This window comes from Rhinopithecus roxellana, chromosome 2 (genome assembly GCF_007565055.1).
Source record: "Rhinopithecus roxellana isolate Shanxi Qingling chromosome 2, ASM756505v1, whole genome shotgun sequence".
Taxonomy (NCBI): Eukaryota; Metazoa; Chordata; class Mammalia; order Primates; family Cercopithecidae; genus Rhinopithecus; species Rhinopithecus roxellana.
This window is the reverse complement of record NC_044550.1, coordinates 133,846,700-133,873,491: the sequence shown is the minus strand read 5'-3', so window position 1 is coordinate 133,873,491 and position 26,792 is coordinate 133,846,700. Positions and strand designations below refer to the sequence as shown.

Here is a 26,792-nt window from a genome sequence, read left to right as displayed (position 1 = left end):
GCTGGTAAAGGGTGTGTTTCATCAGGGACCTGGGCCCTGATGGGCTTAGTCCTGCCCAGAGGCTCTGGAGATGGGGCAGACCAGCCACTGCATCGCTTACCTGGGGGCAAGGGGCTGGAAGAGATGTCCACTAAGTTCTATTAGTCATTGGTTGGTGACAAGGAGGCAGAAAAGCAAGAAGGAAGGTGATATGCCCCTGGCATGGCATCTGAAGGCCAGCAGAACCATTCAGGGAAGGACTGGGTGTGTTGGCTGGTGGGTCTTGGGTTGTGGGTACTGCAGTGCTCAAGGAGGGGACATGGCAAAGAACCAGCCATGCAAGGGCTCCTGCTGTGACTCATTGTCACCCAGAGGTGCAACACTTTGGCAGGAACATATGTCATCTTTCTCCCTCACTTTAGCTTGAAAACACTGAGGTCCATGAGGTTAAACAACTTGCTTAACGTGGCCAGGCACAGGCTGGGACCCAGTTTCTGGGGACCCCCTCTCCCTGGAGGCTGAAAATTCCACCCCAGCCTAGGTGAGGAGCCTGTTATATATTTTGTCCCTGCTTCTTGGAGGAGAGGATTGTCATTTCAAAATGAGGTCAGCCCACAGTCTCCTTGCTGGGCAAAAGTGAGAAGAAAAACGGCCCATCTAATCAGACCTTATACTGATTCTCCCAAAGCTGTTATCAATCAGAGGAACTAAATGCACCCTGCTGCTTTGATGTCGGACCAGGAATCATTTCCCAGAGATTAAGGCAGATCATGAGAACTGCACAGAGGAAAGCAAGAGTATGAATTTGATTTAAGGCCTAAAGACCCTTGCAGTACTTATTTCCTGGCATCACAGAATGAACTCTTTTCACATTTTTCTTTATTTTTTTGCCAGCATAGTAGTGGTCAGTGGTCTGCTCTAAAACAGAAGGCAGCCTTCAGAGTTGGATTGGGATCAAAAATCAACCGGACTCTTTTAAGCTGTGTGGCCTTCAATAACGTTATTTCACTTCTGTGAGCCTCAGTTTTCCTATTTGTAAAGTGGGGGCACCCAACACTTCCTTGTTGTAACAGCTTCATGATAACACAAAGAAAGCACTGAAAATAATATCTGCCACAGGGACAAGAATTGATGTAGGTTAGCTATAACTATCATGCATTTTTGCAGTGTTAATGATATTGGAGACGAAACAGATCTATCTCTTATCCAGTCAGAGGGTTGGGCTTAGTTATCTTTAATGTCACTTCCAGCTCACAATCCTATATTCTTTTTCTTTATTTTTTTTTGAGACAGAGTTTCACTGTGTCGCCCAGGCTGGAGTGCAGTGGTGCAGTCTTGGCTCACTGCACCCTCCACCTCCTGGGTTCAAGAGATTCTCCTGCCTCAGCCTCCTGAGTAGCTGGGATTACAGGCGCCTGCCACCACACCTGGCTAATTTTTATATTTTTAGTAGAGACAGGGTTTCACCATGTTGGCCAGGCTGGTGTCAAACTCCTAACCTCAAGTGATCCACCCACCTCAGCCTCCCAAAGTGCTATGATTACAGGTGTAAGCCACCACGCCCCGCCCAATCCTGTATTCTGATTAGAAACCAACCAGATCTCTGATGTCGAGGTCCACCATACCCGTTGTGAGGTCTCCTCTACCTGATAATGATAAAGATGATGACAGTGAAATATTTTATAGGTCTTACAGGTTGAAAAGTTCTTTCTTTCCATTGTTCCACTTTACTCACACAATGTCCTCACGCAGGGCTGTTGGAATTACGATCCCATTTCTTTGCAGAGAAAACGGCGGCTCAGGGACATTTGCAAAAGTTTGTCTGGGTTTACCGTGTTCACAGTGGTGGGGCTGATTGGGTACTCTGACTGCAGACCCCTGGCCTTCCCTCCTGGCTTTCTCAGCACATGGAATTTACAAGAAGGCCCAATCAATTATTATTTCTGCAATTCTCCTGAAGGTTTGGCAGTACGACAGCAAGCTGGAACCCTTGCCGTTCACCTCAGCTGATGGCGTGAATGAGGACCTTTCCCTTAACGACCAAATGGTAGACATTCTGTCTTCCGAGGACCCTGGGAGTATGCTTCAAGCCTTAGAAGAGTAAGAATGCTAAATCCCATTATACTTCCACAGATGTGATGAATGTTTTAATGACAGTGACATAAGACCAAACACGGAGTCTATTTCATTCATTCAGTTAATCATTTGTCACTCTGTAGTCATAATTCAACAACTGCTATGCACTGAATGTTTGGCATCTAGGAAAAGAAGTGTAGAAGCCATACTTCCTGCTCTAAGGAAGTCTGATCTAGTGGGAAAGACTGAAACATAAACAGAAATGACCACAAAATTGGGTGACCACCATGCTAATGGGAAGGTCAGGACTGGCAGAGCACAGAAGAGGAAGTAATTACTTCTGAGAAAGTCACAGAAATGCTTCCCAGAGGAGGTGGCATTGAACTTATTTTTTTTTTTTTTGAGACAGAGTCTCGCTCTGTCACCCAGGCTGGAGTGCAGTGGCACGATCTCGGCTCACTGCAAGCTCCGCCTCCCAGGTTCTCACCATTCTCCTGCCTTAGCCTCCCAAGTAGCTGGGACTACAGGCGCCCACCACCATGCCCAGCTAATTTTTTTGTATTTTTAGTAGAGACGGGATTTCACCACGTTAGCCAAGATGGTCCTGATCTCCCGACCTCGTGATCCACCCGCCTTGGCCTCCCAAAGTACTGGGATTACAGACGTGAGCCACCGCGCCCAGCCTGAACTAATTATTTTTTTAAAATTTATTTATTTTTAACTTTTAAGTTTAGGGATGTGTGTGTAGGCTTGTTATATAGATAAACTCATGTCACAGGGGTTTGTTGTACAGATTATTTCATCATCCAGATATTAAGTCTAGTACTCAGTTAAGAGGGAGAGAATCTGAATTGATTCTGAGAGCTTAAGAAGAAGCTTTCCAAATTGATTAAGCATGGAAACGATTTTCAGACAGAGGAAAGAAAGGGCAGATATAAGAATGTGAAAGGAGCCAGGTGCGTTTGGTGAGATGTCAGTAGCCAAGTGTGGCTGATGTGCAGATTGGGGTATTAAGTATAGAAAATAAAGAAGAGGCAGCAGGGGAGAAAGGCCAGACCAGGTGATGTGTCTGTATGCTGAACTGAAATCAGTTCTTCTTATGTAGTTAATGAATATTAACATCATACTTGCTATGTGCAATAGCAGATAGTACCAGACACTGTTTAAGAACTTTACAGAGCTAACTCATACAATCCTCTTAACAAGCCTATGAAGTAGGTATTGCTCTCTGTAACATATTATGGATGAGAACTTGAGAGAGGTTAAGTAACTTGCCCAAGGGCATATACTAGTAAATGATAGGGTCAGGTTTTAAACTCAGGTCATCTGCTCCATGGTCCAGGCTCTTAATCATTGCCCAAGATTTCTCCTGGATGGACACATGGGTCACAGTCTAATAGGTAACCTTAACTACATAAGGTTCATCAGCATGGCCTTGCCATTTCTTCTTTCCTTTCAACAGATATTTAAGATGACTTCTTTATGTTTTCTTTAATTTTCCTTTTTTTTTGCCAAAAATCTCAATCTTATTTTTTTATTTACTCTCAAACAAAATTATTTTAAAGTCGCTGTCTGAAGACGTTATTATCTGTACCCTCATTCTGTGTCTGTTATCTAGAGTACCACTCAGTGTTTGATCATATTTTCTTGTCTCATATCTCTGTGTATTTTTGATTATGTGCTAGACATTGTATATGAAGTTGAAAAGGCAATCTGAGGACGAGGGTGATGTTATCTTCTTCTAAGCGGCTAGTAGTGTAATTATGGATTATATTAATCCAATCAGAGATTGAGATCATTCAAAGCTGGGCTTCATTTCTCCCAGATCAAATTCTTATTTGCTTGTATCTGATTATTTTTATTTTAACATGCTTTGCTTTCTTGTTAGACTGCTGATGATTAATAATGGGGCCAAATGTGAAGTCTTCATATTGGATTTCATTTACAGGAATCCTTTTTTATTCTAGGTTCAAGATTTGTAGCTCTCTGCCCACTCACTGCCCACTGGAGGGTAATTTCTGGGAATTTGGAATCATCAAGATGATGAAAAACTGTAATATGTTTTCAGATAAAATACCTTTTGTTTATGTCACTTTTAGAAATGTGCACACCCCTTATTTAATTTGGTGCTCATGGTACTGCTTTTTGGTATGGCATCTTATTTTCAGTGTTTGATAGTTGAAGCAGCTGAGGCTCAGCTAGGCTGAGAGGTTTACCCACAGCAATACATCTGGTGAGTGAAGAATGGACTTGAGCTTCCTCACTGTTTAGGCTCAGGCACATTTATATTTTACAGACGTTCTCTGAGCCCAGTTTTCTCATCTCTCAAACGGGGAACCCATAACCTAGAGCCTCGGGATACTGTCATGTGTAATGATGTGAAAGAGACTTGTGATAGGGACGTGTCCTTATGGTAATAGCTGCTGTGAGCCCTGGTCAGATTAGCAGACCCTAAAGAGAAGTGGTCAGGGTGATTTGCCCTTCCTTGAGTCTTTCTCAAGAAAATTGAAAGCATACTGAACGTGGGAGACCTGGGGAGCAAAACTGAGCGGCTTCCTGATCCTCCCTGGGTCCGAGAAATGGTGTCCTGTGACACAAAGAGGTAGATCCTAGGTAGAACCAGAAGCAGCTCTGTGTCATGCTTTTCAGGAGCAACTACCTACTGACCTGAGAGAAGAGCTCTGCTATGTCTGACTCATTCCACTTTGTGAGCTCAATGACTGTTCTCAGAAGAAAGGGACTCCCCTCTTGTTTGAATGGGTGCTCCTTCTTCACTGGGTGCCTGGTGAAGAGCCAGGCCTGGAGCCTCGTAACTGCAGGGCTGACCTTGTACCAAGAGGGGAGTCAGGGCTTATTCATCCGTTTCTGGGTGCCAGTTGTATGGCTTGGTTAATGAAGCCTTGTGCAGCCATCCAGATGCCATTCTTCATTTTCACTTAATTCCCGAATCAGAATGCCAAGGATTACAAATTAAAATTTGCCACCTTGTCTGAAGTAGTAGGGAGAAATGGACGAGCAGTGGAAGGCGAAGTTATTGGCAGAGGTTCATAAATGTCACTTACTATGTTACGTGGTGTGAGCAGCTAATTATCAAATGACTTCAGAGCTAAAAGTCTGTTTTCTTACAAAACATGAAAATGACAAGTAGAGTGAAAAGATTTGGATCATGCAATCAGCACCTGGGTATTTAATTTGCAAGTATGTGGTACTCCATAACCTTTTGATTAAAGTAATTAGTACTTTAAAATAGGAAAGTATTAATCCTCCTGTCTTTGTTTTTTATTCATAAAGTAATGGGGCATAAGAAGCCCAGTCTTTATCCCTGCATTATATGAAATTATAAGCAGCTGCTGCAGTTTGCCAGTCCTGATGCTTGAGTACAATAGGAATGTCGAAGTTTATAATGGTCTTGTTCTTGCACCTCTGGAATTTTATATTCATTTTTCTTGGGAGCTTGTCTTATTTTTCCTGAAGAGTGTTTAGCGTTGATTATCAAGCATGCACTGAGAGTGTTCAGCTTGTGAGCTAAATTCATTCCTCTCTTCCTCTCCCCCAGCTTCCCATCCTCCCTCCTGTCCCAACATTCAATATTTATTGAACTCCAGTTCTGTTTCAGGCATTGTGGTTGGACACTAGTTTTAGGAACCCAGTCTTTTTTTTTTTTTTTCAATTATAGCATTGCCAATTACTTTTAATCTTTCCATCTTGCTGTATCGTCCTGCTTAGATGCTCCCAGAAAGAAAATGTCACTCAGAATGGCAGGAGCTTAGTATGCGTGGAAATCTGTGACACACTCCCCACTAAAAATAGCATTTTTCTCTGGCAAATCAGTTATCCCATTTGTAATTCTAACATGAAGCTTAGCTGGGATTCGAAATATGCCATTAGGTGACTTGATTACCCCCTCATTTCAAGCCCCATCAGAGCCATAACTTTGCTCTATCCTGCTGAGTTATTTTTGACAAAGAGCATTTCCTAGGTGTGCGTGGTGGTTTTTACATTGCTTATTCATAGGCCGTCTTACAGAGAGAATTTGAGGAAGGACTATTTCCTTTGATTTTTATCGGGCTCCTTGACTGTGGTTATAATGGAGGTGGACTCAGTCTCAGCACATGCTGGGACCAGGAGGAAAGAGGAACTAGGCAGGACCGGCTGGTTCTGGAAGCTTCTAGGGACATGGAGTGCCGATCGTGTTTTAGCTCCAGCCTTACTCTAGGCCTGACCACTTCACACACCTCTCGCCTGTGATCTTGTTTAATTCTCTCATCTCTCCCGTTTTAGACCAGGAAGCTGAGGTTCAGAAAGGCTTATTGGTTTCTCCCTAAGGTCACACAGGTAGTAATGGATTTGGCTTAGGCCTGAGTGTTTTCAATCTTTTCTTCTATTGACCGAACAGCTTTTTAAAAAGACTGAGCTTAGATGTTTCAGAGAGTCAAAGAACGTAAAACAAAAAAAGAAGTTCAGATCTATGTCTGTTTCCTCTATTATTAGAACAAACTTAGGACTCTTTCTGGATGCTACCAACATTGCCTCTAAACTGTCTCGAAATCGTGTTTGTACAAAGTTAAGTGTTTCATGAGTATTTGTCGAATTGAGGCTTTTAAATATGTGTGTTTAGTAGTTTTTTATGTGCCAACCATATGGTATATTTTTACAACTTCTACTCTTTTTATTCGTTGTAAACACTTTAGAGAAATGATTTTGTTCCTCATCTCTAAAAACCTGAAGCCCGGGGAAATTAAACAACTCATCCAAGATTCTTTTGTTCACTTGTTCTTTGATTGGGTTGCTGGTGCATGCAGTACTTTTAAAAAAGTAATTAATGGATTGATGAATCCAACAGATTCTTGCTGAGGGCTCCTTCTGCACCAAGCACTGTGATAGATCCAAGACTCTCGTTTGCCGGACACTAGCAAGTGTCTTGGTTTTTGTCCTTATAGAGCTTACACAAGCACACACAACTCCGTGCACTGGTAATTCTTTGATTCTACGCTGTGGTCAGAGCTATGAAGGGACAAGGGGCTCTGTTAAAGAATCTTGAAGAGGACACTTCTAAGGGAGCCTTGTTAAGCTGAGAGCTGGTGATGAGCATTTTGGAGTGGGCAGCATGCATAGGAGGTAGGAAGGGATGTGGACGTTTCAGGACCAGGCCAGGTGGGAGGTGTAGACGGCACAGAGATTGAAGAGTCATTAGAGCCAGTGAGGGGCCTTCCCCACAGTAACACTGCCTCCATTCTTTATCCTGAAATTCTGATTTTCTTCACAACACTCAAGGCTGGCGGAAACTACCTTATTTTTTCAAATTAATGTTGTTGTATTTCGTCTTACCCACCTGGGCAGTAAGTCCTGTGAGTGCAGGGACCTTCTGTCTTGCTCGCTGATTCATCCCCAGTGCCTCCAACAGTGCCTGGCACAGTAAGTGCCACTACGCAAGAGATACACATTACACTTGGTGGAATGCTATAATTGAAAGTCACCTGCAGAGAAAACTTGAGGCTATAAGGTACTTGATAGCAAAGACTAGGAGGAGGTGCAGCATTACTGAAACCAGAAGACAACACGTTTCCAGATGTGATGTGGTTCTTCAGGCTACCCAGCTTCCTCCAAGGATGTCCTGTGGCTGGGACACCCTTGCAGGGAGATTCTGTTTGATGGAAGGACTGGACAGGAGTTGGGCCATCATCTGTCATGATAGGAAGGATGGCAGAGTCTATGTAGATGTAGCAGGTGTGTGGCTTGGGGAGGGCACATGGGATGAACCTGTCAGATGCTTCTCAATGAAGTTCAAGGTGAGGACAGCAGGGGAGGAAAAGGTGGGAACGTAGAAAAGTGTGAAACAGTCCTGACCATGGGGAGGTGGCTTACTAGAGAAACCCAGACTTGCTGAGCAGCATGGACTGCCCGTGTGAGGCTGGTGGGCCTCCCTGCCTGGACGAGGTGCCTTCCCCTGCAGTGGTCTCAGTGGTCTGGGTGGAGCCATGGAGGCCACTGGCGGGCATGGCATAGAGCCCAGTGGTTAAAACCCAGGCCTGACTGCTGGGGTTGAGTCCCAGCTCTGCCACTTACTGCGTTGGTGACTCCAGTTGCCTTATCTATACAATGGGATGCAGTGCTGGCCTTACCCCGGTGCCCGGACCAGAGTTGGCCTGCAGAGCTTTTCCAGGTGAGAGGGAGAGGGATAGGGACTTAACTACATTAGTATCCCATGGCTGCTGTAACAAATGACCCTGACCTTGGTGGTTTCACGCAACAGAAACTCACCCTGTCACCGTTCTGGAGGCCAGAGTCCCAGATCAGTTTCTCTGGGCTGAAATCAAGGTATCAGCAGGGCCATGCTCCCTTCAAATGCTCTGGGAGGGTTGTTCCTGCCTCTTCCAGCTTCTAGGGCTTCCAAGACCGCAGCACTTCTTGGCTTGTGGCCAACTTACTTCCGTCTCTGCCTGCTCGTGGCCTCCCCTTCTTCTGTATGTATGAAATCTCCCTCTGCCTCTCTCTTAGGACATCACTCAGGACTGGATTTAGGGCTCACTGGATAATCCAGCATAGTCTCCTCGTGTCGAGATCCTTCACTTAATTATATCTGCAAAGGCCCTTTTCCCTTCAAAGGCCACATTTCCAGGTTCCAGGAATTAGGGCTGCCAATCTTTGGGTGGAAGGGATCACAACATCTCAAGAGGATGAGGAAGGAAGTGGAGACTTGAGGGGCCTTGAGAAGAAGTAGAAGGAGGAGGTCAGCGGGTTAGAGGACTCGAAGGGGTGTGTCAGAGAATGGTTTCTGGAATGTTTCTGAGCAGCTGAGGGGTGTTTTAAACACGGGAAATGCTGGGAACGGTTACCTCTCCATCAGCAATGGTCGGTCCAGGGCTCAAACCCAGGTCTTCTGACTCCAAGGCCAGGACATCCTCTGGTGCTTCCTGGCTGTTTGCAGACCATTTGGTGGAGATTCTTCTTGGATCATGCAAGAGGAGACTCACAAAGAGGGAAGGGCCGGAGGTCTGAGTGGAGGCAGCACTTCTCTGAGACTAGAGTGCAGCTCGCCCACCTCCCCCGCTTCCCTCAGCATTGAGTGGGATAGACGTGGTTCCTTGCGCATGGCAGATGCTCAGGAAATACTTCTGGAATTGAGTCATCTCACTTCATGACCTGTTGTGAGATATTCCACTGGAGGTCCTTGTGGGGTGGTGGTCAGTTTTACAAGGCTTAAAAATAATGCCCATCTCTTTCCCTTCCAAGTTCTAAGCTATTTTAAAACTCTGCCTCCCTCCCTCCCTCCCTTCCTCTCTTCTTTTCTTTCTCCCTTCCTCCCTTTCTTCCCTTCCTCCCTCCCTTCCTCTCCATTTCTTCTTCCATATGGATTAAGCATTTGGTCTATGCCAGGGACTGTGCGTGTGTGCTTTCCCTCCGAGGCCCTCAGCATGGTCTGTGATGCTCGGACTGTGACTGTTTCCCATATCAAACCCTGTCTCTTTGGTGGCGCAGGCCTGGCGGCACCAGGTGAACCTCAAAGCACATCTGGGCTGGATCTCAAGGGCCATTAGGACTTGTCAGAAGGTGCATGGGGCATTTCTAGCAGGGGGAACGAGTGCCAGAGGAACATGTGCAGGAGGCTGGACACATGGGTGGTGGTGGGGAAGAGTCCTTACTCTCTGAAAGAAGGTCCTGGTGGACCCTTGAATCTCTCCTCACTCCAGCCCCATGATACAGATAACCCATGTCTAGGCCCTTCTACCTTTCTGGAAGGATCAGTATCAGAGTTCACCTGGAGCACCAGACGGTTGGCAGGAGCAAAGGTCAGCTAAGGTGGACAGCAACCCTATCCTCAAACCTGATCCTCGCTTCTGGATTTCCTGAGAGGTGGTGGGTTCCTGTGCAGCACCCGACATGGCGGGGTTCTTATGGAGTTTGTAAAGGGGCCACTGGAGAGCAGAGCAGAGGGAATGCCTGCTGGGTTCCCACGGCAGCTCTCACTGTCATCTTCCAGCAAGGTGAGGGTTTCTTGAGAAGTTCTGTCTGACAAACACCTTCTGTTCTTTTGGCAAGTGTTTACTGTGCTCTCCCTCAGCGCTAGGCACGATGTAGGCTGGGTGCCGGGGAGGAAGCCAAGAAAAGCAGGGAGCCTGTCCATGCCCACTGTCTGCAGGGAGAGAGGGCTCATGTGCCGAGAGGCATGGTGCAGGGTATAGCGCAAGGTGGAACCACCATTGCAGTGGCAGCTTCCACCCTGCCCGTGACACTCAGCGTGTGTCTCACTCCGTCCCCAGCTGCTCATTCTGCTAAGTTATGGCCAGCGGAGCCCGACTCAACAACAGAGTGGCTTCCTTCAGCGGCCTGGAATGGTGCTCTTACACTCCTGGACACAGATTAACCATGCCCTGCACGCCCAGGCCAAGCCTGGGTTCCAAGTTTCCTCAACGGCACAGTCCATAGGATTCTCATCACTCCAGACACAGGGTGGAATTCAGAAAACATCAGCAAAACTCCAGCCACCCCCGCAGTGATGCCCCTGGGCTCCAGGCCTGCACTGCCGTTGCCCACCAAGGATTGGAGGAAACCCTTGGAAATGCAAGGGAAGGGCACGTGGGCAGAGTCGCCTCAGGGAACGGAGAAGCTGACTGCTAAGTTGAAACCTCAAGGATGTAAATGCAAGGAAGAGGCATCTCCAGTGGAGGTCCGCTCTGGTATGTGGATTCCAGAACCCGGAGAAATTCATGTGTGCCCCCTTTCTTCTCTCAAAGAGGAGCTTCTGAGAGACCCCTCAAAAATTGTAATTTCTGCCGCGGGGCCTTCCCTAGGCTCCGGGACTGACTCCAGTCCCCCTCTTCTCCCTATAGGATATATAGGCTGTTTTCAACCTCTTTTTTTTCAGATGGAGTCTCACTCTGTCACCCAGACTGGAGTGCAGTGGCACAATCTTGGCTCACTGCAACTTCCGCCTCCCAGGTTGAAGTGATTCTTCTGCCTCAGCCTCCTGAGTAGCTGGGATTACAGGCACACACCACCACGCCCGGCTACTTTTTGTATTTTTAGTACATACAGGGTTTCACCATGTTGGCCAGGCTGGTCTTGAACCCCTGACCTCAGGTGATCCGTCTGCTTTGGCCTCCCAAAGTTCTGGGATTACAGGCATGAACCACCGTGCACGGCCCGTTTTCAACCTCTTGTTTCAAGTTCCCGTTGCATCTCCAGATTCTTGGCATCTCAGTGCTGAAGAGAGGGTGGGCCTCATTTGTAACAGGCACATACTAAGGAGTCCAGCTCTACTTTTTGTTTACTTAATAGATTATATTTTAGCACAGTTTTAGATTTGTAGAACTATTGAGAGGAGAACACAGAGAGAGTTCCCATTATCTCCCCTACCCAGTTTACCCTAGTACTCATGTCTTATATGCTACATTTGTTACAGTGAATGATCCAATATTGATACATTATTATTAGCTAAAGTTCACAGTCTGTTCAGATTTCCCTCGTTTTTACCAAATGCCCCTTTTCTCTCCAGAGGAAAGGACTTTACCAGGGCCTTACCTTTCTTAGGGGAAAGAACATTTTCCCAGCTCATGAACTAAGAGCTAACCTGAAGATAAAGCAATTTATACCTTCCCAGGAAAACAGGATCTTAGAATCTGGATACTGCACAGGATCTTAGTAGTCGTCTGGCCCAAATTCTCGGCTAAAGCAGGAATAGTCTCTGGTATGCCTAATAGATGGCCTACCCATTTCTACTTGGATGTTGTCATGGATGGAGAGGGACTGCAGTACCTTCAGGGTTGCTGTTATGGGTGGAATTGCATCCCCTCACAAAGCTATGTTGAAGTCGTAACTCCTGGGACCACTGAGTGTGACCTTATTTGAAAGTATAATCTTTGCAGTTGTAACCTCACTAAGGTGAGGCTGTTAGGGTGGGCCTTGATCCAGCATGACTGGTATATTCATAAGAAGAGGGAAATCTGGACGTAGACACAGGACGGACACCATGTGAAGAGAGGCACACACTGAAATGATGCAGCTACAAGCTAAGGAATACCAAAGGTTGCTGGCAACACAAGCTGGCATGGAACAGATCCTCCCTCACAGCCCATAGGAAGAACCATCCCTGCCAACACCTTGACTTTGGACTGTTGGCCTCCAGAACTGGGAGGGAATAAGTGTTGTTCTAAGCCATCCAGCTGATGGTACTTGGCTACATAGGAAAGTACCCTAGGAAACAATTACATCTCCCTAAGCCACACCTTCTGAACCAGAACCTGAGAGCAGGCCTGGGGAGCTGCATTTTGTATCTTCAAATTGTTCTTGTACATTCTGATGTTTAATAATTTGAGAACTTCTGCAGGAGAGCAGAGTACCCCAAAGATGCATCCTCTAGTTGGTTCAGAGTGGAGTCACAAGAATCCTCATCTAAGGCTGCAGACCCTCCCTGCTACCTCCCTCACATTGGGGTTTTTATCCACCAGCAGCCCTTGCTGGCTAGAGGATGCTCCTGAGGACCTTAATTTCCTGGCACAGCTGCCTACTGTTTGCATGAGCCGACACCTTCATGTTGGCCTTCTGGTCTCCGAGCTGTGAGGTGACACATTTCTGTTGGTTGAAGCCACCCACTTTGTGGTACTTTGTTACAGCAGCAGTCACAGGAAACACATGCAGTTCTCCATCTCAGTGCTGGGCAGCTGACATTCCCGGAGGGTGCATCTGTCCTTAACCAGAAATCCATTTATACAGTGTCACGTGTGATAAACATGGTGTTTACTACAAACAGGCGGCTGAATTGCGGTGCCATCCTAATGCAGCCTCTCCTCACCTGCACACTGGTCCCTACGTAGGACTTCTCCCCTCTCCCTCCTGGAGCTCTCCACCTCTTCCCATCTCATCAACAGCACCTGAATCTCAGCCATTACCATTTCTTTCTTGGCCTCTGCCACCAACTTCACGTCCATCCCTCACCGTCCAGTCCATTCACACACCAGCCAGAGGTACCTTTTCAGTGAATCCGGTTGGGGCACCTGTGCTGGAAAAGCCTTCACCAGCTTTACCCTGTTCCCTGGTAAAACCCAAATCCCACCATGGCCTTCCGTGTCAGAAGCCTAAGGCTGTTTAGCCTGTATTGGTGATATTTTATGTTCACCTGATCATAATCATCAGATATCTGCAAGGTTGTCGTGGATAAGACAGTGGAAACTGGGGCAGTGATGGAAATTTTAGGGATATAAATGTCAGCTAATTATGAAGAAAGCCTTTCTGCTTCTCTAAGCTCTTCTATAAGGGGAGTTAGCCTGGAGGGGCAGCTAGCTCCCCATTGTGGTGGGTGCACATGGCAGAGGCTGGGGACTGCCTGGCAGAGAAGATGTTGAGAAAACCCAGGTATTGGTTGGAAAGGTGACTTAGCTGACATCCAAGGTTTATTCCATTTCTAAAGCCATCTATACATTTTCTATCCTGCAGTTGTTTCCTATGATCATCATCTAACCTTCAGGTAGAGCACAATTTGTCTTTTCAAATAAGGGTTTCAAATGTTATCTCTCTACTTACCTACCTATCAATCATTCATCCACTAATCCATCCATCCATCTACCCGCTTACCCATTCACTTGTTCTTCTACCTACCCATGTGCCCATGCACCTACTCATTCACCCATCCATCATCCATTTACTCATCTCTCCTTCCACCCACGCATCCATCCACCCATCTTTTTCACCCACCCATTTTTTCATTCGTCTATTCATCCATCCATCCTTCTCTCTACTCATCCACCCATCTGCCCGTCTATCAATTTGCCCATTCACCCACCTGTCCACCTGTCATCCATCCATCTGTATATCCATCCACTCACCCGTCTATCTATCTATCATCCATCCTTCATCTACCCATCCAGTCTTCCATCCAGCCAGTCAGTCATCTATCAACCCATCTATTCACCTACCCATGCATTCCTCCATTCATTTCATCCATCATCCATCCATCCATTCATCCATCTATCCCTCCATCTATCCATCCATCCATTCATCCATCTTTCCATCTATCCATTCACCTATCTGTCCATCTATCCATTCACCCTTGCAGCCATCCACCCATCCATCCTTGTGTTTATCATGTTTCCCCTGCATCTTCTTTTCTCTCCCATAAAGAATGATATCAAGAAAGACATGACAGACATAACAACAGCCACACAATGAGAAGTCACGTTTTCCAGCATCTGTTCTGTGCCAGAGACTGGGCTAAGTGCTTCATGTGCTGTTTTGAGGCAGTAGGACAGATGGTACAGCAAGGACTCCGGAGCAACATGTCATGGGTTCAAATCCCAGTTCTGTCATTTAATAGTAATGCGACTTTGAACAAGGTATTTTAATTTTTCTGTGCCTCAGTTTCTTTACTTATAAGAGAGATATCAATCACCTACAAGATTTTTTTTGTGATGATTGAATGGCTTTTATATATATATAGCAATTAAAACAAAGCCTGATCATAAGAGGCACTATTACTAACCCTCTCAGTGACTCATTTGTTGTGGGTGATAATATTCTCACATAGTCAACAGGGAAACTAGGCTCAGAGACGTCAATAACCCACCTGAGCTCATGCAGTTCCTGAGGGGTAAAGCTGAAATTAGAAGCTAAATTAGGCCGGGCGTAGTGGCTCAAGCCTGTAATCCCAGCACTTTGGGAGGCCGAGATGGGTGGATCACGAGGTTAGGAGATCGAGACCATCCTGGCTAACATGGTGAAACCCCGTCTCTACTAAAAAATACAAAAAAAACCTAGCCAGGCGAGGTGGCGGGTGCCTGTAGTCCCAGCTACTTGGGAGGCTGAGGCAGGAGAATGGCGTAAACCCGGGAGGTGGAGCTTGCAGTGAGCTGAGATCCGGCCACTGCACTCCAGCCTGGGTGACAGAGCGAGACTCCATCTCAAAAAAAAAAAAAAAAAGCTAAGTTAATGTGACTTCCAAGCCCATGCTTCCAAATATAATGAAATATCACCTTCCAGGAAAAGTTGATTAGGATATGTATAAAAGAGAGTTAGGAGGGAAGCACAGGAAGGACAGGGAGGATTTGAGGCAGAGAGGTAGTTCTAATTCTCCTTTTTGCCTCTTCCAGGGCTGACCGGTCTGTCACAGTCTGGCAGTGGGTGGAGCAGGCAGTGGGCAGTGATGTGGAAACCCCAGGAGGGAAGAGTTAGTGGCATCTGTCTGCATCTTTACCCCCTTCCCTGGAGAGGGAAGGCCCAATCCCACTTCTAAACATAGAAATCCTTAAGAGGAAAATTGTCAATGAGGAAAGATGCAAACTGCTGACCTCTTATACCTTAGAGCCTAGGTTTTACCAAACTAGAAATGTAATCGTTTGTCATAAGTCTTATTGGTGTTTTGCTCATGTAGGTGACTATTTTTACTCTCATTTAACCTCTCATTACAATTTGGACAGCAAATATACTCAGGAGGTATTTTTCTTCTCAAATTTCCATTGTCCATGCCTGCAAATGGATAGTTTATAAACATGATTGATGGTCCCAGAGAGGAATCTTGCAGCACTGTCTGTCCATTGGAATTACCTTCTGATGAGGAAAATTTCAGTTTCACTCATATTGAATTGGTTTTGGGGGTCTGTTGTGCTTACACCTGCTACCTTGAAGATGCCAGATTTGTATTGTAAAAAAAATGGCCATGGTGATTTCATTTTCCTTCTGAATTAATTATCCACCATGTTGATTAATGAGTCCTCTTTCAATTTCTGGAGAACATTTGCTGCATGTGCATCAAATTCTATCCTAATTTTGCTCTGACACCTTGCTTGCCGTTTGGTGAGAACTTGATTAATTTTTATGTGAAATAAGAAGAAAGAAAGAAGAATTAATGTCATCTTCTCTCTTTTTTTTTTTATCATCAATAGCTAATCAAAGTATTCATCAGGTCTTGGGTAATTTAAGCAGTACTGTTTCCCCTTAGAAAGATGTTATCATCGGCAAACCTATTCCCAAGTTTTAATAGCCTACATTTAGTAAGTGGTTCCTGTGTGCTGGACGTGGTTCTAAACTCCTGTGTGAAGTCAGTCACTTCCAAGAGGAATATCACTTGTACAGTTTGTATATGTAGCAAAACTGGCCAGAGAAAATATGTTCATCTTTGAAACACAGTGACAAGATGACATTTTTGTGACCTCAGTTTTGCGACCTCAAAAAATGATTGTTCCTGAGAAAGCAGTGGGTAAATCCTGCTAACTTTGCCGAGCTGTTGAAGTCGTAAAGACACCTGAGAGTCAGAGCCCTGCATATGTAGCCCAAAATGTCTCTGTCTGCCTCATGGGATCGTTAGGGACTTTTAGGGGCGTGGAAAAATATGTGTATTTCATTGTTGTCTGAATAATTAAAAATGGCAAAATGCCATGGGGGCAATGAAAATTTAACTCTTTACCAGTGAACCTGATTCTGTATGGAAATGAAGAATTCTTAATATTTGTTTTCCTCTCTTGCAGCCCTTTGGGAAATTAATGGATAAGAGTTGGCTTCATTAGTGGCACGGTATTTTAATTGATTTAAAGGGACATTTCTTTTGTGGCTTTGGAACACCCTGACAGTTTTTATCATCGCCTCTTCTGACAGATTATCCACAGTGATTAACATTAAAACTGTTACAGTGAAGAGTGCCTCTGAGACTGTCTTCCCAGGCAACTGGGAAGGTGAGTTGTGGGCACTGACTCTATTCTGCAGCCAGTCTTCTGTGAGAGGGAAGAACCAAGAATGAGGAAACTGTTATTATTTAGAACCAACAAAGGGCCAGGCTGTGCTGTGTGCCTTCTGTTTCTTCTCTTCTTTAACTTTGAACAACAACCTATGAGGGTGGTCCTCATTGTGCTGGTGTGGAAACTCAGTTCTTTACCCAGGCCCCTTAGCTAGCAGGTGCTTTCACAGCAAACCACTGGTAAAGCAACTGGTACAGCACCTGCCATTTTCCCAACACAAGCAGCCACACATTTGGTCGTGTAACTTAATGAATTAATGAATGATGCATGGAGTGGTCAAGTAAGTTGTGTTAGTTTCCTATTCAGCTGTAACAAATTACCACAAACTCGGTGGTTTACCACAACATGAATGTGTTATCTTAAAGTTCTGGAGGTCAAACTCCAATATAGGTATGACCAGGTAAAAATCAAGATGTCAGTTTTAGATAGATCAGTGGGGTGGCTATCGTTTACAATAATCCATTGCACATATCAGAATAGCTAGAAGGGAATAATTCTAATGTTTCTAGCATAAAGAAAAGACAAATATTTAAAGTGATGGCTATCCCAATTAACCTGATTAAATCTTTCCACATTAAATGAATGTATTATATTATCACATGGGCCCAGAAAATGTGTACATCTGTTACTTGTCAATTAAAAAAAAAGATGTCAGCTCTAGGGGAGGTTCACTTCCTGGCCTTTTCCGGCTTCTTGAGGCTGCCTACATTCACTGACTTGGGACCCCTTCTTCTATCTCCAAAGTTGACGTCATCACTCCTATGTCAGCTTCCTTCGCTGCATGGCATTCTCCAACTCTGACCCTGCTTCTGCCTGTTTTCCTAAAAGACCTTGTTCTTGATCTCAGTCTTAAGGTCAGCTGATGAGTAGCCTTAATTCCCCTTTGCCATGAAACCTAACATGTTTGCAGTTCTAGGGATTAGGCTGTGAATGTCTTTGGCAGGGGCACTGTCCTCCCTGCCACATAAGGCTTCGTTTAAGGTGTGAGATCCATTCTGTCTGCCTCAGAGTAGAGAAGGAATTCTGTTTTCTGAGCTTGTACAACATTGATTGTTTAGTTCATTTGACATTTAGCCATACACACACTGCCTTGAGGCAGCTCTTGTGTTTCTTTCTTGCTTTGTAACCTGCAAAGCACTGGTTGCATAGACACATGTTCGATAAGCACTTTTTGAGAAAATGAAAGAAGCCAGTGAATGACCTGTTGTTTAAAACTAGGCTAAGTTGTGTCTTACGGGGACGGAAGCTATTTTAATCTAAGATGGTAAAATTCAAGCATCAAAAAGAATAATGACTGTAGTTGATCAAAACCTACCAAATATATAAAAATCTTCAATTTCATAGTGACGCTATGCAGAGGCATGGGGGGCTTCCTAGGTTTAGCTAAACATTTGGACTCACAAGACTCTCACAGGGCACACGTGGCCTCATCTACTCAGAAGGCTTGAGGGTCTGCACCACCACTTGCTGTGAGGACAGCATTTTTTCCCTGTGGGTGTCCTCGCCACAGGTCACACAGCAGCCTACACAACTGTTTTTTTTTGGGGGGGGGGAGCATTTTCCTCCCAGGTGACACAGGTCAGGTTCAGGGAGATGCAATCCACATCAAGCAGGTGCAGGGGTCTTTCTGGCTTAAAATATTCCTACCCCACAGGTGGCAATATCTTTTGTAACAACTCACAGACATCGCTTCCAAGGGTCCCGCAAGAGATATGCCCAGCTCAAAGAGGCATCTTCCTCAGGGAGGTACAAGGTATGGCATCCCTGTATTTAGTTTATTTACCAGTCTTCTCATCCATGTGTAATTTGCCAATCTGGCATTATTTTTGCTAAAAGCCATGTTGCCTGGTAACATATTTGATGTTCTTCCTCTTAGTAGGTTTCTGAGTAAGAGTTAACTAAAGCTCAGATTCTCAGGAAGCTGAGAAAAGTTTTATAAACCTTTGCCCTCATGCTAAAACATAACAAAACAAGCTGATAAACAAACAAACCCAAACTCCTTATTCACCATTGTAGGTTGCTAGATACCAACCCTTTAATTAGAAAATTGATAAAATGCAAGAGAAATAATTATGCAGCTCTCTGAACTTTATGTCAGAGTAACAGAATTGTTGATGAAAGTTCTTTTTGAAGAATTTCAGCTTAAAAATGCAGAAGAAATGATAGAATTAGACAATGTGCATTTTTAAACCCCTAAAGAAATCATGGATCTAGGTAACCATTAGAAATTTACAGGAAAGAAAAACCATTAAAAAGTGTACAAGGCACATGAATAGACACTTTTCATAAGAAGACATACATGCAGCCAACAAACATATGAAAAAAAGCTCAATATCACTGATCATTAGGGAAATGCAAATCAAAACCACGAGATACCACCTTACCCGAGTCAGAATGGCTATTACTAAAAAGTCAAAAAATAGGCTGGGTGCGGTGGCTCATGCCTATAATCCCAGCACTTTGGGAGGCCGAGGGAGGTGGATCACTTGAGGTCAGGAGTTTGAGACCAGCCTGACCAACATGATGAAACCCAGTCTCTACTAAAAATACAAAATTAGCCAGATGTGGTGGTGCAAACCTCTAATCCCAGCTACTCGGCAGACTGAGGCAGGAGAAGCACTTGAACCTGGGAGGTAGAGGTTGCAGTGAGCCAAGATCGTGCCATTGCATTCCAGCCTGGGCGACAAAAGCGAGACTCCATCTGAAAAAATAAGCAAATAAACAGGTGTTGGTGAGGTTGTGGAGAAAAAATAATGCTTATAAACTGTTGATGGGACTGTAAGCTAGTTTAACCATTGTGGAAAACAGTGTGGCAATTTCTGAAAGACCTAAAAACAGAACTACCATTTAACCCAGCAATCCCATTACTGAGTATATACCTAAAGGACTATAACTCATTCTGCATAAAGAACGTATATATATGCATAAAGAACGTGTATATTTATTCCAGCACTATTCACAATAGCAAAGACATGGAATCCACCTAAGTGCCCATCAATGGTAGGCTGGATAAAGCAAATGTGGTATATATATACCATGGAATACTATGCAGCCATTGAAAAAGAGTGAGATCATGTCCTTTACGGGAACTTGGATGGAGCTGAAGGCCATTATCCTTAGCAAACTAACTCAGTAACAGAAAACCAAACACCACATATTCTCACTTATAAGTGGGAGCTAAATGATGAGAACACATGGACACATGGAGGGGAACAACAGACGTTGGGGCCTATCAGAGGGTGGAGAGTGGGAGGAAGGAGAGGATCAGGAAAAAGAACGAATGGGTATTAGGCTTAATACCTGTGTGACAAAATAATCTGTACAACAAACCCCCATGACACAAGTTTACCTGTATGAAAAACCTGCATAGATACCCCTGAACTTAAAAGTTAAGAAAAAAAAAAAATAAGTGGACGTTAAAATCATTAGACACATGGTTGATGAGAAATATTAGAATACAGGGATCATGCTGGCACCACTTGAACCTATGGGTTCACCCTAACCTTACCCTGTAGTATGGACGTAAAGGAAGCACACAGTACAAATATACTACCACTGTGGGGGATGCTGGAAAATGAAAAATGGAACCAACATATAATCCAGCCATTCCACTACTGGATATATGTCCAAAAGAAAGGAAATCAATACATCAAAGAGATATCTGCATTCTCATGTTTATCACAGCACTATTTACAATAACCAAAATGTGAAATCAGCCTAAGTGCCCTAAAGAATAAAGAAAATATGGTATAAATACACAATGGAATGTTTTTCAACCATAAAAAAGAACAAATTCCTATTATTTGAAGCAACATAGATGGACCTAGAGGTCATTATGTCAGGTGAAATAAGCCAGTCACAGAAAGACAGATATCGCATGTTCTCACTCATATGTGAGAGCTAAAAAAGTGGACCTTGTGAAGGTATAGAATGGGATAGTGGTTACTGGAGCCCAGGCATGGGAAGGGGTAGGTTTAGATGAAGGAAAGCAAGAATATAAATAAAATATATTTATTACCACTGAACTGCACACTTAAAGAAAAGATGGTGGCCGGACGTGGTGGCTCACACCTGTAATCCCAGCACTTTGGGAGGCCGAGGCGGGCAGATCACAAGGTTAAGAGATCGAAACCACCTGGCCAACATGGTGAAACCCTGTCTCTACTAAAAATGCAAAAATTAGCTGGGCGTGGTGGCGGGCGCCTGTTGTCCCAGCTACTCGGGAGGCTGAGACAGGAGAATCGCTTGAACCTGGGAGGTGGAGGTTGCAGTGAGCAGAGATCACACCACAGCGCTCTCGCCTGGCAACAGAGCGAAACTCCGCCTAAAAAAAAAAGAAAGATGGTAAATTATATATGTATATTTTGTGTCAATTTTTAAAGGTCACTCAAAAAAAGAAGTAAAACCAATTGAATGAAGATCTTCGATCTAACTGTTAGTTTACAGGAAATACAGGGAATAGAGAGAGGTACGGTGACACCCATGGAAGCAACTGGTCAAATCCAGAACATGGGACATTCTGCAGGGTAGAGGCCTGACTTCCCTAATACATCAATGCTGTAGAAGGAAAGATGGAAGGCCAGAATGTTCTAGAATAAAGGAAACTTAACTGGCATTATGGGATTTTGTTTGGTTCTTGAATTAAATGTTCAGTTGTAAAAAGACATTTTGAGACACTTGAGGTAGTCTGAATAATGACAGATAACTAGACATTTCTCCTTATTGGGATTGTTTTAATTTTTTTTAATTTTGAGACAGTCTCGCCCCTGTTGCCCAGGCTGGAGTGCCGTGGCCCAATCTTGGCCCACTGCAACCCCCGCCTCAGCCACCTGAGTAGCTGGGGTTACAGGCGCTTGCCACCACACCTGGCTAATTTTTGTAGTTTTAGTGAACACGAGATTTCACCATATTGGCCAGGCTGGTCTTGAACTCCTGGCCTCAATTGATCCACTCACCTTGGCTTCCCAAAGTACTGGGATTATAGGTGTAAGCCACTGCACCCGGCCTGTTTTAAATATTTTATATATAATAATGACAGGTGTAGGGAGTCACACCCTACCTCTGCCCTCTTAGGGGTCCCAGCTGGGCCTGAGAATTAAATTTTCAAGAGATAGATTAACAGGAAAACAACATGCAAATTTAATATAAGTTTGACATGACACTGGAGCCTGCGTAAGGAAATGAAGACCCAAAGACGTGGTTAGAGGTGAATGGTAATAAAGGCGGGTAAGAATTATTTTACCAAGATCTATTTTTATAGAATTATCTTGGTCTCAACTTTTCATGCTTGATGATAAGAATGTTGCTTTCCTTCCAATATAGGGATGGCATCCTTCACATGGGAATTTCATCCCTCTACTTTTAAGAAACAGGTTGGACCAGGCGCGGTGGCTCACGCCTGTAATCCTAGCACTTTGGGAGACCGAGGCGGGTGGATCGCGAGGTCAGGAGATCGAGACCATCCTGGCTAACACGGTGAAACCCTGTCTCTACTAAAAAATACAAAAAATTAGCTGGGCCTGGTGACAGGCCAGCTCTCTGAAAGAAGGTCCTGGTCCCAACTACTTGGGAGTCTGAGGCAGGAGAATGGCATGAACCCGGGAGGCAGAGCTTGCAGTGAGCCAAGATTGCACCGCTGCACTCCAGCCTGGGCAACAAAGTGAGACTCAGTCTCAAAAAAAAAAGAAACAGGCTGAAGCTCAGAGTGATCTGGTACTAGCTAGTTTGTTTGTCTTTGGAGGCATCTTTAGCTGAAAATAGTCAGTATGCCAGAACACCACATTTTGGGGTAGTATATTTTACCACGCTTTAGCAACAAGGTTAGGTAAAGTAGATATGCATGTACATATTCATGCAGACAAGTTACTCGATACATAGACATACACACATCTATCTGTCTGTTGATCGGTCTGTCTACGTATAACTCCTTGACAGTTAAAGAAGCATGGTGAGGTGTTTATAGGTAAAATGACAGATCTGAGATTTGCTTTAAATTGCTCAAACATGAAAGGCAGTAGAGACAACAAGATTGGTCAATATTGACGAGTTTTGAACCTGGTTAATGTGGAAGTCATATACTGAAGCCCTTGCAAATTTTATAATAGTTTTCTTAAAACCCTTGTATTTTTACAGTCGTACACCATTCAGATTATCAAAGATGTTTGACATGGTGGAGGGTGGGGCTAAGTGTGAGGATCCTGATGTATGGCTGGGGGTCTCTTCTGGAAAGCAGTTTGTCTGGATGTGCCAGGAGACTTATGGATGTCGCTGACATCTGACCCAGCAATTCCTCTCGTGGGAATCCGTACTGAGGAAATTATTGTGAATATCAAGAGCTCTGTAAAAAGTGATTTGCTTCAGGATTATTTTAGATTTTGAAATTTGCAAGTAATGCAAATGTGCAACAATAGAAGAATGGTCATTGAATGGTGCTGTATCACATGACAAAATATTTTGCAACCCTTATGAAGAAGGATTTAGTTTTTAAATACCACTGGAAGATATCTATAACAATGTGAATTGGAAAATAGCAATGTTAATTGGAAAAAAAAGGATAAAATTGTACCTGCATGCATCTGTGTAAATAGTGGACATTTATGAAAAAATATGCATAGAAAAAAGGCTGGAAGGAAATATGACAAAATGTCTGCATTAGTTTGAATTGAATCATGACCTTCTACTGTAAAGACATGCGGCACTATTTACAATAGCAAGGACTTGGAACCAACCCACATGCCCATCAATGATAGACTGGATGAAGAAAATGTGGCATATGTACACTATGGAATACTATACAGCCATAAAAAATAATGAGTTTATATGCTTTGCAGGGGCATGGATGAAGCTGGAAACGCTCATCCTCAGCAAACTAACACAGAAACAGAAAACCAAATACTGCATGTTCTCACTCATAAGTGGGAGTGGAACAGTGAGAACACAGGGACACAGGGAGGGGAACATCACATAGCAGGACCTATCAGGGGTGAGAGAAGGAAGAGCATTAAGACAAATAGCTAATGTCTGAAGGGCTTAAAACCTTGATGACGGGGTGATAGGTGCAGCAACCACCATGGCACATGTAAACCTATATAACAAACCTGCACGTTCAGCACATGTATCCCAGAACTTAAAGTAAAATAAAAAGTAATAATAATAAAATAACAAAATGCCTTCATTAGTTCTGACTGAATGATGGATTCATAGTGAACGAAATCTTTTTCTATTTGTCTTTATTTTCCAGACTTATTTTTACCATGAACATAAATTAACTTTTTTCCTATGTAGCTTTTCTTAGCTTTATAGAGGTATGATTAACATATCATAAAATTCACACATTTTAAGAGTACAGTCTGATGTGTTACTGGAAGTGTATACAGTTTTGCAACTACCAACAGTCAAGTTTCAGAACACTGTGACTCTGTGAACTGCCTCATACATATTTTCAAGTAGACTTTAGTTTTAGAGCAGTTTTAGATTTACAAAAACATTGAGAAGATAATACAGATAATTCCCATATATCCTGCACCCAGGTTCCCCTGTTATTAACATTTTCTATTATTATGTTACATTTGTTAAAATTAACAAACCAATGTTGATACAGTGTGATCATGTATCAGTTGTTATCAAAGTCCATGCTTTATTCAGATTTTCATAGTTTTTAATCTAATGTCCTTTTTTCTGCTCTGGGATTCCATCCAGGATATGACATTACATGTAGTAGTCATGTCCATAAATTAATTTTTAATGGGAAGAAAAGTAAAATAAACTTTATTTTTAAATCCTCCAAATATATTAGCTATCCATTTTTCCCTTGGTTTCCTTGTCGTTGTTGACTTGTTACTTGTTGACCAAAACATGTCTTATACATTCCTTTGTACATCATGTGGTACCTTACAAATTTACTACGAGTCAGCTAATGGCCTTCAATAATTGGATGAAGCAGAGGTGAGTGGGGAAAGGAAGAAAAGGAGGACAAAGAAAGCCCTTGCCTACACATAATTTAAAACCTCAGAGCTTTGAGAGACCTTTGGTTTCTGTTGCAATTTCATGTAATGGAATTCTTTTGGTTTTTGTGTTTGCCAGGTTGGAGATTGCAACCCTGAATCGGGCAGATGCAGATCTGGAGGCTTGTCGAACACAAATCAGCAAGGATATCATTGCCCTTCTACTGAAAAATCTCACCAACAGTGGCCACCTCTCACCCCAAGTAGAGAGAAAAATGAGTGATGTTTTCAAAAAGCAGTTTATGTTGCTGGAAAATGAAATACAAGAGGAGTACGATCGGAAGATGGTGGCATTGACAGCTGAATGTGACCTGGAAACAAGAAAGAAGATGGAAAACCAGTACCAGAGAGAGATGGTGGCAATGGAGGAAGCAGAAGAGCTGCTGAAACGTGCTAGTGAGAGGGTAAGACAGGTCTGAAAGGAAGGCGTTCACTTCCCGTTCTCTCAGGGATTTGTCATTTATCCATCTACCCACTCATCTGTCCATTTGCCTCCTCCATGCATCTACCTATCACCCATCCAACCATCCACCCATTCATCTATTCACCCTTTCATTCATTCATGCAACCATTCCCACCACCCATCCATCATCATCTATCCATCCACCCATTCACCCACCCATCCATCCACCCACTCATCCATTCATCTATGCACCTGTCCATCCATCCACCCACTCTTTCAACCATCTGTCTATCTACACATCCATCTATCTGTTCATTTATCCACCTACTCATTTATCCATTCACCCTCCCATCCATGCCACCCATCACCCATCCAACCATCCATCTACCCATCCACTCATTCCCCATCCAGCCATCTACTCATCCACTCATCCATTTACCCATTCACCCATGCTTCCATCCATCTACCCATCCACCTGTCTGCCCATTATCACTCATCTACCCATCCATCTATCCAGAATTCATTAGCAAAAATGTGTTGATTACTTACTGTCCATCAGGCATTGGGTTAGGCAGTGAAGGTATAGGGAACAATGAGACATGGTTCTTCCTTTCAAGAAGTTCATAGTCTTATGAAAAAAATCTGTACACATAAAAAATGAGACTTTATTCAGTCATGTTTTAATAGAGGTATGTTCACAGTGCTGTAGAATTCATGGGTAGAGAAGAAAAGCTTCATTCATAGCAGAGCACGTCTGTAGAGGGCATGGTTCACAGAAAGTTGTGATGTCAGAGTGCATGTGTCCCCCTCTGGACGATAGCCTGTTAGGTTACAGTTCTCTCCAGCACAGGCTCTAGAGTCAGAAAAACCTGGACTCACAGTCTAGTACATTCCAGCTCTGCTCCTGAAGGCCTTAATTAGGCACTACAAGCCTAATGGCAGCCACCTCTCAGGGTGGGTGGGAGAAGCAATGTAGGAAAAGCAGCTGCCCGGCGCCCATGGGCTGCAGAAGGCTCTCAGCTCACAGTGCTCAGCTGGAGTTCTCATCACTCAGCCTTCCCAGGGCTGGCCCAGATTGCTCGGAAATCAGCTCTTGTTTTTCCAAAAGTTGTGTCAGTTGCTGCCTTGAAAGAACTAGAGTTTTTCCTGAATGTACCAAATCAAACCTGCTTTCTGTTTTCCTCTGTGAAAGAGATGGCTTATTCAGTTCATGTGAGCTGAGCCTGCAAATCCTGTTCTGAACATTTACTCCCCTAGGGAGGCCTTCCAACTACTTAAGAACAAGCTTTTGAACTCAGCTTCCCTTCCGCAGACCGTGGCCATCTACAGCTCTCTTGTTAACAGCTCATGACTCACAGATGGTCAGCTGTGGTCAGATGTGGGATGAGCAGTAAAGAAAAGGGGCGAAGTCCTCACTGTCCTGCCCGCATCTGCTCCCTTGCTCCTGGGGCCTCTCTTGCCTTCAGAACCATCTCATTTTAGGGTGTGGCTTGTGTACTCTTTGGCTCTCCTGTCCTAGTTTCCTGTGGCTGCAGTAATAAATCACCACAAATTTAGTGGCTTAAAACAACAGAAATTCATTCTGTTATATGATAGTTCTGGAGGCCA

General features: G+C 44.0%; 1 protein-coding gene across 4 annotated transcripts in view; it reads left to right on the top strand.

The window, feature by feature from the left end:
- The window catches only part of EVC2 (EvC ciliary complex subunit 2), a 164,807-nt gene that overhangs the window by 52,498 nt on the left and 85,517 nt on the right, over positions 1–26,792 (top strand). For all 4 annotated transcript variants that reach the window (XR_004055663.1, XM_030925850.1, XM_030925843.1 and 1 more), the window contains 2 exons: positions 1,940–2,079; positions 24,861–25,185. Coding sequence is in view for 3 of the 4 variants with exons in the window: in XM_030925850.1 (XP_030781710.1) it covers positions 1,940–2,079; positions 24,861–25,185 (465 nt within the window). In the remaining variant the exon portion in view is untranslated. The remainder of the gene's footprint in view (positions 1–1,939; positions 2,080–24,860; positions 25,186–26,792) is intronic.